This window comes from Amphiprion ocellaris, chromosome 2, assembly GCF_022539595.1.
Source record: "Amphiprion ocellaris isolate individual 3 ecotype Okinawa chromosome 2, ASM2253959v1, whole genome shotgun sequence".
In the NCBI taxonomy this organism is placed as follows: domain Eukaryota; kingdom Metazoa; phylum Chordata; class Actinopteri; family Pomacentridae; genus Amphiprion; species Amphiprion ocellaris.
In genome coordinates this window covers 20,523,730-20,543,632 of record NC_072767.1, presented here as the reverse complement: position 1 = coordinate 20,543,632, position 19,903 = coordinate 20,523,730, and the positions used below count along the sequence as shown (strand labels likewise).

Below are 19,903 nucleotides of genomic sequence, written 5' to 3'. Positions count from 1 at the left end.
TTTTGCACCTGAAATGTTGCTAGTAGTATGAGTATCCCTGCAGTGTTTCACATGATGATATTGCACAGTCTTTGGCTTTGTTTTATCTTACATAAAAATGATCCCAGACAGTTTTAGCATAAAGTTGGAGCGTACAAATTTTAAGTTTGGAGCAACAAGCATGTACATGAGTACATTCTTACCTGTTTGAATAAAAGCTGCTGCTATTATTACACTCGTGGCGTCTCCAGGTCATGTGTGTTGCTGCTGCAGCTTATTTCTGTTAGGTTTTCTATTTTTACCACCTGCAGTCTAACAAAGTGCATGTCTGACAGGTGTACGAGCTGATGCGCAGATGCTGGGAGCAGGCGCCTGAGAGGAGAATCACCTTCAAGCGTCTGATCGAGGAGCTGACCACCATGCAGCAGCAGCTCCAATCCATAAACAACATTTAAACCTCCCATTATATGAGGTTCTGGGAGAGAAGCTGACTTTGCCTGCCGACTTCGGACCAGACGCAAACGGCAAAACTGGCCCCAGATCAGCATCTGCTAGTGCAGCTTCACTGTACTGAGAGACAAAAGCCATGCTTCTTCATAGTGGCATATAAACCTTCCATAACCATGGCATGGCAAGACTCAAAGTCTAACCATAATTTCAGTCTGCCATATTTTTTTTAAACATTTTTTTATTTGTTATATTACTCTGATATTTCCCGTTTTGAGTTATGAGCATTTGGGTTTAAAGAAATCTTGTAGCCTTAGCCCATGCTATATACGATCTGATATCTACTTCCAACTGTATCAAGAACATTTAATTGTCTGCACTGTAAGTGAAATGTCAAACTCGTGGACTTTGTCAGGCTTATTTCGCTCTGAGGACCTTGTAATTGTGTGGCTGATATTTCTCCCGCTGATGGATGCTGGAAAGAAGGAAAACGTGCCAAGAAAGGACCTGTTTCATGGTTGTGCGGCATTCCTCGAATGCAGAGCAGACCTCTGATAAATCATGTAAGAACTGCTGGAGTGGATGGGATGATGAAGATGGAACATAGATGTTAGCACAGATACAGAAGATGTGGTGTTTCATGCCGCTGCTGTTTGTTTCATGGACTCTGCTGTTTGAGAAAATTGCCTGAAAAAATGCATTTTTTTTTCGAGCCATGGAGTTACCTGTGAAATGTCTGGATTTGCTGTTCATGATGTGCAAATGCAGTCACTGAGAAGTGGCATTACGTTAGAGCCAGTAATCAGTCAGCAGTATTCCTTTCTTTGCATTGCTTTTATTTTAAAACTAAAATGGAAAGATTCAGTGGTTTTCGTATCTTAATTGTGAGCATTTTTGGCTTTTATTTGTTTTGATTGTAGGTTGGACAAAACTAGTTATTCTAAGACATGGTCTTTTAGGTTTTCAGAAACTATGAGCCAATTTTAAGGATTTTTTTGGACCAATTATTTGAGAACTTGATTGCATAGAGTTTTTTGTTCTCTGTGAAGGAGCTGTTTAACTGCATTTGCACAGGAACAGTAAATTGATATTTGTTTCTTTGTTGGGTTAAGACTTCCTAGTAGTATTTCATGAGAAATCATGTAATGGATGTTTTATTATGAATGTTAGTCATGCCGAAATCCTACAACAGCACTTGTTAAACCAGTGAGTTCCTGTGAAAGACACTTGAGGGCAGTATAACTCCACATATCCTCTCCTTTGCTGTTATGTAGCTTTACACACAAGTTGAGCTGTGCCAGACCCATGAATACTAATGTCAATTGATAATATTGGTATGTAACATTGCAAGAAACTGCCACTGCTGCAGATTGTGCATGGAGGGATTTTAGATCGTACACAGGGTTAGAAGAAAGAAAGATCAGTGGCTTTACTGGTTATCTGCAGGGCATTTTATGTTTTTTTTTTCATATTCCAAAAAATATAGAAATTCTTGTAAGGACATGAAACAATTATAATAATGTAATCAGATTTGAGCAGAGGGTTTTTTTCTGGTATTGATGTAGAGCCAAAAAAATCGTATGGCAAGTTTAGAAACGGTCAGTTCAACTTAATGCGACTGTGAATGTTGACAAAAAAGATGACAACAAAGGGGCCGTCAAGGGGACAAAATGCGCTTCAGTCCACATTTTATTTAGGAATGTAAAAGACAATTCCTTCTGCTCTAAAGAAAAGAAATATATATATTTTTCAACAAAAAAATAAGATGAAAGTATGGAAGGTAAAAGTATCCATAAATACACAATGAAAAAATAAATAAAATCAATGTTTGTTGTGTTTTGTGTCAGTCCAAATGCAATATTATTAACTACTGAAAACAGTTTGTTCTATATATTACAGTTGTAAGTAGGCATGCTAAAGTTGCTCTAGAAATACCTTATTCACAGTAAAACAATATCAATGTCGGTGTGATAGAAAATTTTGCAAAATCTACAGTATATTTCAGGTCAGAAAAAAATCCACAAACTTGAAAAGCAAATGCTGTTTACAAAGCAATAAGCACAGCAAATCTAGATTTATCTACAGCCAGTATAATGTGTCAGAAAATCAGAAGTACTTCAGTATTGCAAAGCTTTGTGATCAACACACACAGTCATTCACTATTGCAAAGTCCAGCCTCACCGCTGGCCTTGTGTAATATGCGGGATACATACTGGTACAACGGCAACACACTGAAGCTGAGAGGAAGCTCTGTTTACACAAGAACAGAAAAAGGTCTGGATTTTAACCTGAACTGATTGGGTTTGTGTTAACTTGACAACAAACAAACCACAGCTAAACTATACAAGACTACAGATAGGATTTTTCTGTTCTGATACAAACGAGCGCTCTCCAAGAATAAAACAGTTTTTTCATGTTAGTATTATACTTTCATTAACAGCTAAAGAACAGAAAAAAAAGAAAAAGCTGCATTTGCACCAAGTTTATCCTGAATTCTCCCTCCAAGGTGCAAACTGCAGCTGGCTCACTGACAGGTCAAGATGTCAGCTTGATTTGTGCTGTTATTTTCAGGGAACCAGGCCCCTTTTGTGTACAATCATCATGAGGATGTAACGTCTAGTTGGAGGCACAGAAAAAAAAAAGATACTGCCCTTCAACCATCAGTCTGACTCCTAAAGAACAAACAGTCCTCTGTATAAAAGGCCCTGATGATCTACAGGAGTAGTTAAACACAGACATGGAAATATTGTAGAACTATCTGTATTTTATAATCTCAAACTGTGGAGGCAGTTTTGAAGATAATTTTGCAACATCACACAAAAGTGATTCTTTCAGGACAAATAGTTGAGGAAGGCAGGAAGTCTTGCTGTACTGAGACACTTTCAGACGTGTAGAACCACACACATAAAGATGAAATGAGAAAAATGTAAAGTTTAGCATATGCTAAGGTGCATTAAGAAAAGCTGTAAATTTGATGCAGGCACAGGAGGCCCTATGAACCCAAACCTGTCCTGTATTTCTACAAAATCTGACTGGATGGGAAACCAGCCACGAGGAAAGATAAAAAGCTGTGTGGTGAATGGACAGAGGAAAAAAAAGACATGTCAAGACTTTGCCCACAAAAGGCAGAAACTGTCTGGCTGAAGCGCTGCCTTCCTTGACTGTGCAGCGCCACCTGGTGTACTTGTTTCCAAATTAGAGGCTTTGAAATGTTGCTGTTAAAAGTATGTTCTGAAGGCAAATGAACCACCACCATCTTCCCTAATGTGTCTTTCTGTCCTGACAGAGTAGAACTAACTGAGCATTCAGGTGGCTCATGTTACAATTTTGATGTTTTTTAAGAAGCCAATTAATTAATCCCTGTATTAAACTCAGAGTCCAGCCTCACTTTGATGCAACACCAGCTATTTGCCAGATTCATGGACTATATCCACATTTAGATCTCCGATATTTACGTGAACAAACTGACATCTCTGCCGGTGCACCCTAGAAACAGAACACCCTGACATCGAGTAAAACTGTGACATCAAATGCAACAACTGGTGAAGCACACCTGAGCTGTGCTGTGTAAATCGATTAAATGTTCACTTAGGTCATTCTAAGTGTGCTGCTAATAATATCAAAATATATGATAGTTACATGTGAAGAAGCCCTTCTGCCTGCGAAGCTTTGCTTTTGATAATTCATTTTTGGCTAATGATACATCTCCTTTTACTTAAGACACATTTTAGATGCAAGACTTGTTGCTTTTATACTCCAGTCTTCCTACTTTTACTCCAGACCTTAGTACTTTTTTCAACACCTATCTACGTGAAAGGCAGGTACACACTGGAGAGGTTGGCTTCACTGAAAATGAAGCCAACATGGAAATAGTGTCAGGCCATTCTCCAGCAGTGACACAGCTCAGTGTAGAATGGTCTGACTCTGGTGTGTTTCTATTTCTTTAAACCAATCACAATCTGCTGGGTGGGGCTAAGAACAGAATACACAGACGGATTTCACTCAAAGTAATGATGGGTGGAAATTGTTTTGGTGGCTCTTTTGCACCCAAGGAGGCAAGCACTGTCATCAACATAGATAAATCACTGAAAAATGACTAGCAGCACCGTTTTATTGCACAATTCAAACTTTCCAATAAGCTGGAAATGTTCATTGTGGTAGGCTGCTGCCCACAAGTTCTGGTTTCCTGTAGTGAAGGTGATTTAGAAAACATTAACACATAGATAGTGGACGACAAAATCACGTGAAATGTGTAGTGATTTAAACCTGCATTATTTCTAATGTCCAGCAGAGGGCAAAAAGATAGTATAGACGTCTATGAGACTCTGATCCTACTTCTTCCTTGATTTTTTACATTTGTAAACATTTTTCTGAGAAGTTTATGGTCTCAATCACTAATTGTACATCTTCCTGAAAGACAACTTGATGTTCATTTTCTAAATTAGGGCCTAATTTACAATAAAATATACAATAAAGTAATGTATGTTTTAGGGTGAGTCAACCTTGTGGTCAACAAGTCACTAATGTATCGGTGCACACTGTAGCGAGGGGTGACATTACAGGCAGTGTGTCCAACTTTTACATGCAGTTTCTTGGATTTGCGTCGACTTTGATAAGTATTTTTCACAAAGCCACGTTTGCACAGATCACGACTGAGGTAACTGTCACCTGATGTGTCTGCAATTAGACTGCTGTCAGATATCTGTTCACCAGGGAGGCAGGAATGATTTCTGTCAGCTGACCTTTAGAATGCACACCAGGATTATTTCCTCTGATGATACTGAAGGAGCACGATGACTTACTCCACAGAGGAGACAATAATAAGCATGAAAACACGAGCATTATAATGAATTCATGAAGATTTGAACAGCAGCGGGGGAAATGCGTGAGACTAGAAGGGCAAAACCATCTGTAAGGGTCCATCTAATACAAACACCAGAGCACAGAGGAGACATTTCCAGTGGGTCGGAGAGTGTGTGGTAGTTCTACGGGTATGTGCAACATGCAGGAGTCTGGCAGACATAACCAACACTTCACTGAGGGAGTAAACAGAAGAGGAGAAAGCAAAAGAAAAAGAAAGAAATCCCTGCTGGCTGTGCAGCTGGAGCTGTTTTTCTATCCGTCTCTTTCTTGCAGCCCGTCTCTCCTTACCCCTATTACCTGCTAGCAGCACATTTCTAGAGAGCTACACCCCCAGACACACACACAATTAGTGGATCCAGCAAACAAACACGGAGCACCAGTCGAAGTAAACACCAGCTCAAACCTCGTTATCTGCAATTCAGAACCATTAAGAAAGTTCAGATCTGATGGAGTGACAGAGAAGACGCGTCAAACCTCTTAATCAATCTGTAATTCCATGTGTGAGGGGCCTGATTATGAAAGTACAAGCCATGTTTGGAGCACAGGTGTATTATTTTATGAGAACTCACATCTCAGACTGGCAGTCTGAACACTTACAGGAAGACGGTTGGAAATGTGCTTGCCAACAATTTCTGAAATGCACATTACTGGCTGATGCATCTTTCTTAAAGTGCCTGTGATGAACATGTGCAAAGAGGAAAAAGAAAATTTCAAAATAATCTCTGTGCCAGATGAAAGGATAGTAAGGCGTTTTTTTGCGGCAAAATTCATGATTTTTTTTTTCAAAGAAAACCTTTCTGGAGTATTTTTCACGGCCTCCTTTACATTATTTCATCACATGGTACGTTTTTACAACATGTTTGAAAAATGGCATTTTTTTTCGACATAGTATAGTAAGGCGTTTTTTTGCGCCAAAATTCATGATGATTTTTTTTCAAAGAAAACCTTTCTGGAGTGTTTTTCATGCCCTCCTTTACATTATTTCATCATATGGCACGTTTTCACAACATGTTTGAAAAATGGCATTTTTTTTCGACATAGTATAGTAAGGCGTTTTTTTTGCGCCAAAATTCATGATGATTTTTTTTTCAAAGAAAACCTTTCTGGAGTATTTTTCACGGCCTCCTTTACATTATTTCATCATATGGCATGTTTTTACCACATGTTTGAAAAATCACATTTTTTTTCGACATAGTATAGTAAGGCGTTTTTTTTTGCGCCAAAATTTATGATTTTTTTTTTTCAAAGAAAACCTTTCTGGAGTGTTTTTCATGCCCTCCTTTACATTATTTCATCATATGGCACGTTTTCACAACATGTTTGAAAAATCTCATTTTTTTTCGACATAGTATAGTAAGGCGTTTTTTTTGCGCCACAATTCATGATGTTTTTTTTTCAAAGAAAACCTTTCTGGAGTGTTTTTCACGGCCTCCTTTACATTATTTCATCATATGGCATGTTTTTACCACGTTTGAAAAATCGCATTTTTTTTCGACATAGTATAGTAAGGCGTTTTTTTTGCGCCAAAATTTATGATGATTTTTTTTTCAAAGAAAACCTTTCTGGAGTGTTTTTCATGCCCTCCTTTACATTATTTCATCATATGGCACGTTTTTACAACATGTTTGAAAAATGGCATTTTTTTTCTACATAGTATAGTAAGGCGTTTTTTTGCGCCAAAATTCATGATGATTTTTTTTTTTTCAAAGAAAACCTTTCTGGAGTGTTTTTCATGCCCTCCTTTACATTATTTCATCATATGGCACGTTTTTACAACATGCTTGAAAAATGGCATTTTTTTACGACATAGTATAGTAAGGCGTTTTTTTTGCGCCAAAATTCATGATGATTTTTTTTTTCAAAGAAAACCTTTCTGGAGTGTTTTTCACGGCCTCCTTTACATTATTTCATCATATGGCATGTTTTTACCACGTTTGAAAAATCGCATTTTTTTTCGACATAGTATAGTAAGGCGTTTTTTTTGCGCCAAAATTTATGATGATTTTTTTTTCAAAGAAAACCTTTCTGGAGTGTTTTTCATGCCCTCCTTTACATTATTTCATCATATGGCACGTTTTTACCACGTTTGAAAAATCGCATTTTTTTTCGACATAGTATAGTAAGGCGTTTTTTTTGCACCAAAATTTATGATGATTTTTTTTTCAAAGAAAACCTTTCTGGAGTGTTTTTCATGCCCTCCTTTACATTATTTCATCATATGGCACGTTTTCACAACATGTTTGAAAAATCTCATTTTTTTTCAACATAGTATAGTAAGGCGTTTTTTTGCGCCAAAATTCATGATGATTTTTTTTTTTCAAAGAAAACCTTTCTGGAGTATTTTTCACGGCCTCCTTTACATTATTTCATCACATGGTACGTTTTTACAACATGTTTGAAAAATGGCATTTTTTTTCGACATAGTATAGTAAGGCGTTTTTTTTGCGCCAAAATTCATGATGATTTTTTTTTTCAAAGAAAACCTTTCTGGAGTGTTTTTCACAGCCTCCTTTACATTATTTCATCACATGGTACGTTTTTACAACGTTTGAAAAATCGCATTTTTTTTCGACATAGTATAGTAAGGCGTTTTTTTTTGCGCCAAAATTCATGATGATTTTTTTTCAAAGAAAACCTTTCTGGAGTGTTTTTCATGGCCTCCTTTACATTATTTCATCATATGTCACGTTTTTACCACATGTTTGAAAAATGGCATTTTTTTTCGACATAGTATAGTAAGGCATTTTTTTTGCGCCAAAATTCATGATGTTTTTTTTTCAAAGAAAACCTTTCTGGAGCATTTTTCACGGCCTCCTTTACATTATTTCATCATATGGCACGATTTTACAACATGTTTGAAAAATGGCATTTTTTTTCGACATAGTATAGTAAGGCGTTTTTTTTGCGCCAAAATTCATGATGATTTTTTTTTTCAAAGAAAACCTTTCTGGAGTGTTTTTCACAGCCTCCTTTACATTATTTCATCACATGGTACGTTTTTACAACGTTTGAAAAATCGCATTTTTTTTCGACATAGTATAGTAAGGCGTTTTTTTTTGCGCCAAAATTCATGATGATTTTTTTTCAAAGAAAACCTTTCTGGAGTGTTTTTCATGGCCTCCTTTACATTATTTCATCATATGTCACGTTTTTACCACATGTTTGAAAAATGGCATTTTTTTTCGACATAGTATAGTAAGGCGTTTTTTTTGCGCCAAAATTCATGATGATTTTTTTTTTCAAAGAAAACCTTTCTGGAGTGTTTTTCACGCTCTCCTTGACATTATTTCATCATATGGCATGTTTTTACAACATATTTGAAAAATGGCTTTTTTTTTCGACATAGTATAGTAAGGCGGTTTTTTTTTTGCGCCAAAATTCATGATGATTTTTTTTCAAAGAAAACCTTTCTGGAGTGTTTTTCATGCCCTCCTTTACATTATTTCATCACATGGCACGTTTTCACAACATGTTGAAAAATGACATTTTTCGACATTGTATACTATGGCGATTTTTTTCTACGGTGGCCCCAAAGGACAAAACACAGAGTGAAAGCACAGGCATTTAAAGAAAGGTGCTTCCAAATCCAGAAATGCAACCAATAGCAAAAAAGAATTCAAATGATCTGTAAGGTTGATGCTCATCGCAGCATTCTAGAACATGTCAATGCATGTAGCCTTTTCCTCTTCGCATGTGTTTTGTATTTGGAGCATGTTTCCCTCAACGCGTCATATTTCGTTCTAGTTTGTGCTTTGTCTAAACAGGCCACCAGATGTTTCTATTAGATGCAAATAAGATTAAGGCGACCAGAGGAAACTGTCAACAACAAGTACAACAAATCAGTTCCGCTCTAGTTTGATGGCTGGGCTGACAGGTTAACTGGAACTACAACACAGCAGCCTTGCTATGTTCAACCCAAATGAGAAGCTGGAGATACAGGCTGACAACTGAGAACAACTCATGCCTTAAAGAGACCAACTGACTTCATCAAGCTCAACACAGACTCTCTGTTTACTGGGCAGAGAAGGAAAGCAATGTGCCCGTTTAACAATGCCAACAAGCTGCTTAATATGCTATCTACCCAAAGCCACGGCTGACACTGAATATAAGTAGGTAAATGCAGAATTACTGCCGATTCCTAATTTCTTTTGGCTTTGTTAGATAGATACAGTGGAGAGACAAGACATGTGAGAGAAGAGAGAAGGGAAATCACAGGCAGCAAAGATCCAGAGGCCATGGATCAAACTGGGGACTCACTACTTGAAGGTATAAATACTGTTACCACTCAGCCTCCAATTCCCCATTAATGTAAAGAAAAATCCATAAACAATAGCTCTGCTCTAAAGCTTGTTTACCAGCTCAGTTTGCTGTGGCTGAAATTCCAACTGTATTCCCTTATTTTTCACTTTGAATATATTTTCTTGAAAGTTTTATGTTAAAACAAAACAAGGTAGTTTCACTGATACACACAGAAGCTGGTGCTGCTCTCAACTCTGAAGACTGAAAGCCTGTCAGTCACGCATCAGAATGACAACTAGGAAAGACCAGACCACATTAGGACATTGTTCTGTCGACGATTAAAGGAGGAGCGCTTAAAAGTTAAACTGGTGGCTTCTTTCCAACAGTGAACAGTGACTTTATACGAACGAGGATGCTGAAAATAGACTCAGAAAACAGGGTCTAACACACATCAAACAGGGTTGGTTTTGCACTCGGCCCACTTTTTCATACTGCAAATTCTATTCTAGCGCCATGATTCTTCTTCTCCAAGCATCAGTTAAACCTGACTTCTGTCTTGGTGCTCTCTCTTAACTTGCTCTGTGTAAAGGATTCTGCCTCTTGGTTTGCGTTGTTTTGACATCCACACACACACGACTCTGTAGTATACATGGCAATGACATAATGTAGGGAAAAAGCTGACGCGACTGATGGAATACCACTAAAATAATTCAGGCATGACTGACTTTAGTACCTGAATCCATTGTGGGCGACAGTTAGAGTGGAAAACAGACAGTCAGGAAGACAGACAGACAGGCAGGCAGGCAGACGGGAAACCAGACGAGCAAACAGTGCATTTTAAAGTCTGCTGCCTCAGCTGTTCACCTCCACAAACAGAGGCCCTGTCTCCCATCATAACACACTCTGCCTCACACACAGACATTTCTATCTTGTCTTTCAGGGTGGTGGAGGTGAGTACAATCACCTGGCAGAAAGCGAGCGCTGGAGTCCAACTGGACAGCTTTCAACCAAGCAAATCAAACTGTGGCCCAGAGAGACTCCAGAAGACCACGACGCCTCAAAGTTTATAGTTTAGTTTATATAGTTGATAGTTACAGCTGATTCAGAGGATATCAGGCAGGAAGCAAAGTACAAGGAAAAACCCATTTAAAGAAGTGCTTAAGAAGGGAAAAATGCGAAACTGCTTTAGCAAATAGCCACAGATTGTAAGAGATGTCATGTGAAAGTAGATTTGACCAGATATCATGGGGCTCTTTCTCTGCAAACCAGACTGAGCAAACAGACCATTTGAGGGTTGAAGCAGCAGAGCAAGGAAGGATAGGAAAGGCTATCATAGATGTTGAACATACATATCTCCTGTGCAATTTCACATTGATAATGTATTGTTGACTTTGCAGGTGTGAAATATGCAAATGACAAGCCGATGCAGCAGAAATGACACTGTGCAGGGGATTAGGAATTCAAAGCAGTTTTTAAAAAAAAAAAAAAAAAGAAAAAGCAGAATGAAAGCATGTGATTCCAGCTTAGTGTCAAATTACATGATTTTGATCATGATCAAACATGTGTCTGTAATGTGAAGGCAGTTACTCAGTCATATAATAAGCTGACAGACACTTATCTCTAGAGCACAATATTTAAAGAAATAAGCAAAGCCAGATTCAGAGAATACAGTGTTTTTAAGGAGGCTGCACAGTGGATAACAGGGCATACATGGGTTTTAATCGGGTTCTCTGGCTTCCTCCTGCAGTCCAAAAACATGCTGAGGTTAAATGGTAATTCTAAATCATCTGCTCTAATTCAGCTGGGATAGACTCCAGCCCCCCCACGACCCTAATGAGGATCAAGCGGTGTATAGATAATAGACTGATGGATGTTTTTAAGGAGGCTAATTTTAGAATTTGGATATAAGGTGATCTGACCTATTAGTACAGCACAGGAATGCAACGACAAGTCAGCAGATTCAGAAGAAATGGAAATTGAAAATATTGCAGAAATCGATGATAAACAGAAAGCGTATGCTGTTATAAAGACAATTAGAGTATAAAATAAAACATGATTTACTTTTACGTATAGGATTCACCTAAAATGTTGTATACATCAAATCAAGTTTCAGGATCAGCAAGGAAAAGCTGCAAATCATCTGAAATTAGATTCATACTTCAGACAAATGTTTGGTGCCTTTGAATGAAAATGACTGATGGTAACAACAGGGAAAGTCTATGGGCAAACTGTCCATATCATACGTAAGTCCATAAAAGCTGAGGAAGGAGGCTTCACAAATGAGTATGAAATAATAGAAGAGGAGCTGTCAAATGCACAAAAGGGAGAAAGTTAACTACACTCTGCACATTGTGTCTACGCTTAGGCTTTGATCAGCAGTCACTGTGGCTGATCCTCTCATTCCTGTGTTTGCGCAAATGTTCAGCATCCTCTCCTTTTTTTCTTTCCTCGTGACTGTATCCTACGTTACGGATCATGGATGCTTGCTTCAGAATATGTCACAGTTCAATATGATCAGAAAACTGAAAGACATGCAACACCATGGCACACAGCAAAACTGATTTACAGAACAGGGCAGACGAGGAAGTAATGGAAAACATGAGAATGTGTGTGTCTGTTTATTGCCCTTAGTTTAATGTTTAGCCATTTTCTGAGGATTTGACAAGCGTTCCTGCAAGCCACCACTCCCACATGAACAGTGACACTCACCCATTGTTGTGTCTGTGCACATAAACATCCTGTACATCCTGTTTACAGTGAGCTGTTACCTCAGTGATTAAAAAACTCACAGCACATATCTGGACTGAACTGACGTGTACACATTATCTGATCTCACTTTCTATTGGTTTTCACAGTGTGTGATGAGCGTGGTTGCCATGGCAATGCAAGTAATATTGTGTTCGGAGATATAGAATCAGATAGTTAAGAGCAGAATGTAAAAACACAAACAGAAAGAAAAGAAAGGAAGCTTTCACCCTGTGTATGAGCTGTTAAGAGTATATAATGCTGTGTGAATGGCAACACATTTTCACTACAAACTGAACAACTTATTCATTCAACTTTCTACAGCAGCAAGAGCATTAGTTATTGCCGGTTTGTTAGACAAGAGGCCTGTGTACCTAAACCTAGTGTCCAAACTGAAATATGAAAGCTCTTTCCTCTGTGATGAACACCAAACAATCATCTGCACACAGCCTGTGCACTGAAGTTAATAAGGACACTAGTAGAAATGAGATACACAAAATACATATCGGAGTTAGTTTTTGCAAAGGAGAAAATTAAGACATGGCGTCATGTTCCTTTGTAAAAACCACTTGGAAAGAAATTCAGCTTGGCTAAAATAAACATCAATAAACTGCTTTCTTTCCACTGAAAAACTTAAAATGAAGGTGCAGAGTTTCACATGCACAGCAGCATATTAGTAGCATTTCATGTGCCGAAAGCAACATATTTGCTGAAAATCGTCCAGACAGTTCCAATCCTATACTACATACTAACTTTAACTGCATACATCATATAGCACTCTGTATATTGCACTGTTTTAAAAGGCTAGAATTAAAAATCTGCACTTCACTGTTTTATAATGACAGGACATGATGTAATATGTGCACCGTGCAAATGCAATCAAACTGTGACTCTCAAATTACACTGCAGATGAAACTTCACCCAGTAACAGCTAATTTTGTTTTACCAAAAAAAGAAAAGAAAAATAAAAAGAAATGTTTTTAATTTTGGAGGTGTTGTGGAAGTTGTTTCACTGCCATCTACCATTAGTTTTTAATATGACCTGTAATTTGCTCCTCATGAGATAGACAGTGACCCACAACAGAAACTAAATTATAACTGAGCATTTGGAGCAGACTTTATTCTGTCACTTTTGCAGTGTGAATACTCAGACCTGCTATAATTAGTATGTAGTATGGATTGGGAGGAACTTATAGATTGAAATCTTTATGGAAAATGGCAGCTGGATATGAAAGTAAAGCTCCTGGTAGAGTTCCAGCAAAACCTCCTGAAAAATGCTTTACAAGAAAAGAGAAGATAAAAAAAGAAAAGAGGACTGTGCCCTAATATTTGGCTTAAAAGTTCAAAATCAAACCAAATAACTACATTTAAGTCAAAACAAAGATTGATTCAGTATCAATAAATGAATTGAATTGCCTTGGAATATTATTATATTACAAATATATAACAGTATAGGTTAAAAAAAATCAGACATTTAATATATCTTTTCCTTTCATTCGTGTTATACAATACGCTCACAAAGGAAAGTCCATTATATATGATATTGTCTATTACGCATGGCTTTATATATTCTGTATTACACTGCAGTATTTACACCAGCCTTCTATTTTCTGTCCAGTCTTTATAAGAAAGGTCCATCTATTGAGGGAAGCTATTGGAAGTCACCACAATTAAGGGCTGTGATTGGTTCAGGCCCTTTTTTCCTGATGTGCTCCCAAACCTTGGGATTGAAATGGCTGACACTTCCTACAGATACAGCATAGCGACACACACAAACATGCACACACACGCTCTAATTGTCAGCTGGGAGATTTAAAAGAGGAACCTGTGCGATGAAAGGACAAGAGAATAGACAGTGAAGCGGGAACAAACAGATGTCAGTCCGTCTGACGAATCAAAGCGCGAGTGTGCGACCGACATCAGACACGCTTAGTTTTTTGAAAAGGGAGACCAGTCCTCGGGCAGTTTCAGCAGGGCAGACAGGTCGCCGGCTTGCAAATACAAAAGCAGCTCGTACGTACAGACACAATTTACTTCAGTTTACGTGATATTAGAAAAAATGTACAAGATAATATTAGTTAAGTACAGTTAACACACTGACTGAGAAACAACAGTTTAAGTTAAAGAGTTAAGGCTTGAACAGGACAAAAGCAACACTGTGTGTGTATGTGTGTGTTTGTGTGTGTGTTAGTGAGTGAGTGTGCGTGTACATAAGTGCCGAGATCAAAGAGCACTATGGCTTGCTTTCACTTGAGCCATTTGCAACCCTGACTCTAGTAAACTCAATACCACCTGTAGGGATGCAAAATGGCAGCCACAGAAAGGCCACTAGAGGGAGCCGTGACGTGCAGCAGACATCCAGCTGTTGGTGCCTCCCTCCCTAAGCTTTAGGCTTTAAGGTGGTTTGGTTCATACTAGAGCCTCTTCCTCTTAAAGTAGTCGGCGTACTGCCCCCCCAGGCCCTGGGAGTGCTGCCCGATGTAGGCACCGTCTGAGGACGTCACCTCCTGCATTGCCAGCTGAGGATACTCCCTCTTATGGCCCCTCGTCTGGTTCTGATGAGACAGGAATGAAAGGAGAGGAGGAAGAGGTGAACAAAAGTTGAATGTTGTTGCACTGGTCACGTGTTAATGGAGACTATCACTGCATGAAAAGCCAGATTATCGACCCTGTGAATTACTGAAAAGCTACTAAGTTCCCCGCAGTTATTAACCAGTGGGCTATCCTACAATCAATGACATTAATTTATTGGGAGGGAAAAAATATGACATGTTGAGACATGTTGAAAAACAAGAGCTTTATTGAACAGTATAGATTGCAAGAGTTCCCAAAATCCAAAATGAAAACAGGATAAACCATTTAAAAAAAAAAAAAAAAATACAAAAATATGAAATAAAATTGTTCAAAGTTCAACTATATATATATATATATATATATATATATATATATATATATATATATATATATATATATATTATATATATATATATATATACATTTCAAAACAAATTAAAAACTAAAAAATGAGCAAGTTGTTCTCTCACACTGAGCTGGTCTCAGGCATCAGCTCTGGCTTAAAATGTCTCTTTGCTGCTGCTGTGTCATACTTATGTCTATCAGACGGCTGTCCATTGTGAAAACGCCTGTGATGTAGAGCTGTGTACTTTACATCAGCCTCCAGCCTGTAGGGCTGCACACAGGTTGGCTAGCTCCTGGCTGTGGAAGGATGGAAGCTGTACTATCCATCCACGCACCCCGTCAACGCTGCCGTCCTCCTCATCTGACATCATGTCAGCTGTGATGCCCTTCCATCAGTCCTCTTCATCTGGAGCAAGGACTGTCTTCCTGGCATCCAGCAGCTGTGAACACAATCAGTACAGGAAATCAATACATTTAATAATTTAACAGAAAAATAATGTCACAGCGACCAGCAGTACTATTCTAACCACATTTTGTATAAAACACACAATGTAATGAATCAAACTAATATCTCTTACCCTCTTTCTTCTGTGGTGACTCGGGGCAGAAGACTTCATGGCCTCCGCCTGATCCGCCATGTTGGGTTGACTGTAGCGGTAGTTCCTCCGTAGAGTTTCAAAATGCTTTTTACAATCAGCTGGAAAACTGTTAAATGAAGCCGTTATTAGCTTTATTATTATTATTATTATTATTTCCTGCTATTTTCAGCTATTGTTAGCTTTTGTTTCTGTTGATGAAATCGAAAAATTTAGAACAATTTTAAACAGGATATTTACACAGAAGGACGTCTGTCTCCACATCTGGACTTCAGCCAAAGTTTTAACTAAATATGTCCTGACTGTCTCATTGTGAGGCGAGCCCAGTCTGTGAAAATAAATCAGAACATTCATTTACTACTCACAGCAGAATAACTGCAGAGTTAACTGTAAAGTCATTTAAAACAGTTTTAAATTAGCAGACACAATTTGAATGGATGCATGAATTGTTTACAATCTACAGTACAACAATTTGCGTGCATTCAGCTGACAAAGAATTATTATACATGCTTACAGTAAACATTTTTTCTCACAAAAAAGAAACGAAAAAGAAAAAAGAATAAACAGTCTCACCCTTGTTCCTAAAACTACTAAAAGGCAAAAATAAAGTCACATTTGTTAACAAAGATGGAGGACTACATGCTATCACTGCTTAACGTTACCAATTCAGAGCATTGTGCTAAAACTCACTAAAAATATCCTACAAATGGAATATATTCTTACCGCAATTTTAGGACTGTGCTCTCCTCTTTTCCGCTTAATTTCCTCGCCGCTGGAGAAAGTGTTTAATTTGGCTTCCATGGTGACCAATGTTCCCTCTAATTTTTCCTGAGTCTGAGCAAACACACAAACTCCCTGAGCGTCCCTTGGACCACTGTGAGCAACATCAGACGTGTGCACTGTGGTCACACCAGCATCACATCCATTCAAGTTACATGGTTCATTAAAAGAATCAAATTACAGCATTTACATTTCTGTTAAAACACTTTGTCAACAGGAGCCAGTTGAAGGCTGCAGTGATTTTAGTGACACTACAATGTATAAGAGTGAAGTTATTGAATATTTGTCTCTCTTTACTGTTGCAGTGGTTTTACAAATTGCAGACGGACCCTGTTTACTCCATAGACACCAATGTTATTCCTGTAGCTTCAAAGACAGCTACTTTTGATAAAACTGGGCTTGTAGCACATTGTCTGCCTTGCAACAATGGGAAAGAGGCACCGTTTATGTTTTGACAACCTATATCTAACGAGTTATTGATGCTGGAAGTCCGAATCTGTGAATATCTTTCCAACTTTACTGAACTTGGGGCCACTACCACCTAAGGAGTGATATATTTAATTTTGAAAAAAGCATTTAGCCATACTTAAAGCTTTAAGTGCTTTATTAACACGGAACTAAAAATTTTGTATTGTTTTATTATCACAGGTTCTGTCTGAAAAGAGGTGGCATCATTTTAAACAGTGAAATCAAACTAACAAAATGTAATGACCAACCAGTGAGCAATACTGGATTCTGCAAATACATAAACAACTTTTTTAAAAAAAATCTAAATCTTATCTTAACACAGTTAATGTATTAACTTATTTATGTGTGTATGCATGTATTTATTGATTTATTTAGTACTGTTAACATATCAGAGTTCTGAGTGAATTTTTCTTAAGATAGGCAAAGGCCATTTATTGATTACATATAGGCTGTTAAATGTTTATTAAAAACTAAAAAGCATTTAAAAAAAAAACAACTTAGGCATTTATTGAGTCACTAAAATACTGTAGAGTACAGACCACATCAGCATGATTATAAGCATCCTCTGGTAAATTAACAACCAGATACTGATGTCTCTCACCATATGGACTTCAGGAGATGACTGGGGGATGATAAACTGTGACCTACTGGTTGGGTTCTCTCTGTTCTCATGTTTCTTACATGTTTGTCCCCTGACAGCTGGGTCCTAATGTTTTTTGAGCAACACACAATACTATAACGTTTTTACAATGATGGTTCTACTATGAAGCCAGTTTGACATGTTCAGGCGTTCTTTGTGTGAAAACTCAGAGATTTCAGGTATCAGAAGGTGGTTTTCAACTTTCTTTGTTAACTTTCTGCTTCAACTTTAAACTAAATTTCCTTCACTAACCCAGCCCTCTGGACTTCCAGTAAGCTGTGTTCCTATTGGCTGTCCAGGTGGCTGCTTGGTGTTATCAGGAACACCTGAGCAGCTGCTTGGTGTTATCAGGAACACCTGAGCAGCTCAGTGTCTTCCTGCTTTATTTAGCTGCAGACAAACATTTCCTCTGCTTCTCTTCACCACAGAACTGGGTTTGGCTCCTTTGCTTTAGTTTGTTCTTTAGGCGTTGGCTTGCAGCTTCCAGCAGTAAAATAGACTTTAATGTGTTTCTTGGTGTGTTTTAGGGCTTTGTACTGGATAGTTGTCTTGGTAAATGAGGTTCTTTAGCCACAGTCAGCACATGGTGCTAATGTGTGCAGTGATTAGTGGATTTGCTGCAGCTGAGTTGTGTCTTTATCTTGGCTGTAGTGAGTCTTTAGAGGTTTTTGGTCAGACACATTCTGAATTCTTGTTTGTGGACCAAGGTTGGTTGTCCAGAAGGTAAGAGTTCCTGTCCTGATTCTCTGTTCTCAGAGGTTCTCTGGTAGGCTGCAGGAGACTTTAGTGTTTGGGTTGTACTAGTTTGGTTTTTGTATGGTTTCATTTGGACGACTATCTTGAGGCCCCTCCATGTGGTTTAGTGAGGTTTTCTGCAACAGTTCTACAAAGCAACCTGCAGCAGAAGAGACTTTGAGAGTTTTTAGGAAGTTCTGGAGACCAGACTTTAGAGCAGCAGAAACATTTGTCAGCAGTTTGAGCAGGAGAAGGTGAGCTTCAGAGTAGAAATGAGACGGAAACCTTCTTGACCCGTGTGGTGAGGTCCTGTACCAAGAGTTTGAGCAGGTTGTGAAGATTCTGTAGTTCTTTGGTCTGAAAGCACACGAAGAGTCGACTCATGAAAGGAGAAAACAGGAGATATTGTTGTTTCTTCTGTCGCTCTGCGGTTTCCTTAGACTGAATATCAAGTTTATATTTTAAATGATTTGCCATGTGAGCCCAAGAAGACTTCAATAAACTCCTTCCATCCCCTGGACACAACATATTTTATTATGTTAAACCTTTTTTTTTTTTTTTTTTGAGTTTTAATCATAGTTTTAGCATAGTTTTTTCTCTTTGCTTGTTTAGTTTTCTAATCTGTGTGAAAGGTGCTAAACAAATAAAGCTGAATTGATAAACTGAATAATTGACTAACTCATGATTGTGACAGCAGAAGTATTTTCATTGTGATTTAAGGGTTTGTTTCATTTTTAAGGTTGGGGTTAAAATCTTGACAGAAAAAAAGATTAAAGAAATAAACTACAGTAAAAAAGCAGTTAAATCAAAGGAAAAAAACATTTAATATAATCAAACTTTTAAAAAGAAATTTAAACATTGAATACAATTAAATTATATTAGACAAAATATTTAATTAGACAAACAGAAGATACAAAGCATGTAATTATGAAATTAAACAAAAAATTTTAAACAAAAATATTAAACATTAAAGATGAAATATTTTACAAAATTAAACATTTAAAAAAATACAATTAAACAAGAATATTACACATTTAGAAAAATATTAAACATTTAGATTATTAAACCTTTAAAAGTCAAAACATTTAATTAAAAAAATAAATGTTTAATTAGAAAATTAAATGTTAAAGACAATAAAACTTTAAATAGGAATTTAACAGAAAATACAATGAAGCATTAAAAAAGAAAATTAAACATTAAAAGGTGGTAAAACATTTAAAAAGAAAAACCTTAAAGATTTAATCAAAAAATTAAACATTGGGAAAGAAAAGGAAATTTTTCAAACAAGCCAATAAAACATTTGAAAAAACAAACATTAAAAAGACAAAACATTTGGAAATCAAATCAGACATTAGAAAAGAATAAAAGGTGAGAAAAGAGCAAAACTAAACGTTTAAGAAGAATCAATCTAAAGACAAAACATTTGAAAAGACACCAGTTAAACTTTAGAAGATCAAATTAAACAGAAGAGACAATAAAACGATCAAAAAGA

At 37.3% G+C, this 19,903-nt stretch overlaps 2 protein-coding genes and 1 long non-coding RNA gene across 4 annotated transcripts in view; 1 reads left to right on the top strand and 2 right to left on the bottom strand.

The window, feature by feature from the left end:
- The window catches only part of jak1 (Janus kinase 1), a 33,162-nt gene extending 30,900 nt beyond the window's left edge, over positions 1–2,262 (top strand). Inside the window, exon 25 of the mRNA XM_023290516.3 lies at positions 315–2,262. Within this exon, the coding sequence (XP_023146284.1) occupies positions 315–434 (120 nt within the window). The 3' untranslated portion in view covers positions 435–2,262. The remainder of the gene's footprint in view (positions 1–314) is intronic.
- Positions 2,079–19,903, bottom strand: part of raver2 (ribonucleoprotein, PTB-binding 2) — a 121,859-nt gene continuing 104,034 nt past the window's right edge. For both annotated transcript variants that reach the window (XM_023291086.3, XM_035957616.2), the window contains exon 16: positions 2,079–14,828. In XM_023291086.3, coding sequence (XP_023146854.2) covers positions 14,688–14,828 — 141 coding nt within the window. In that variant the 3' untranslated portion in view covers positions 2,079–14,687. The remainder of the gene's footprint in view (positions 14,829–19,903) is intronic.
- LOC118471695 (uncharacterized) lies at positions 15,319–19,225 on the bottom strand. The gene is made up of 4 exons (XR_004849044.2): positions 16,512–19,225; positions 16,029–16,116; positions 15,771–15,889; positions 15,319–15,632 (listed from the first exon to the last, which is right to left on the bottom strand). It is a non-coding gene; the product is annotated as an uncharacterized LOC118471695 (long non-coding RNA).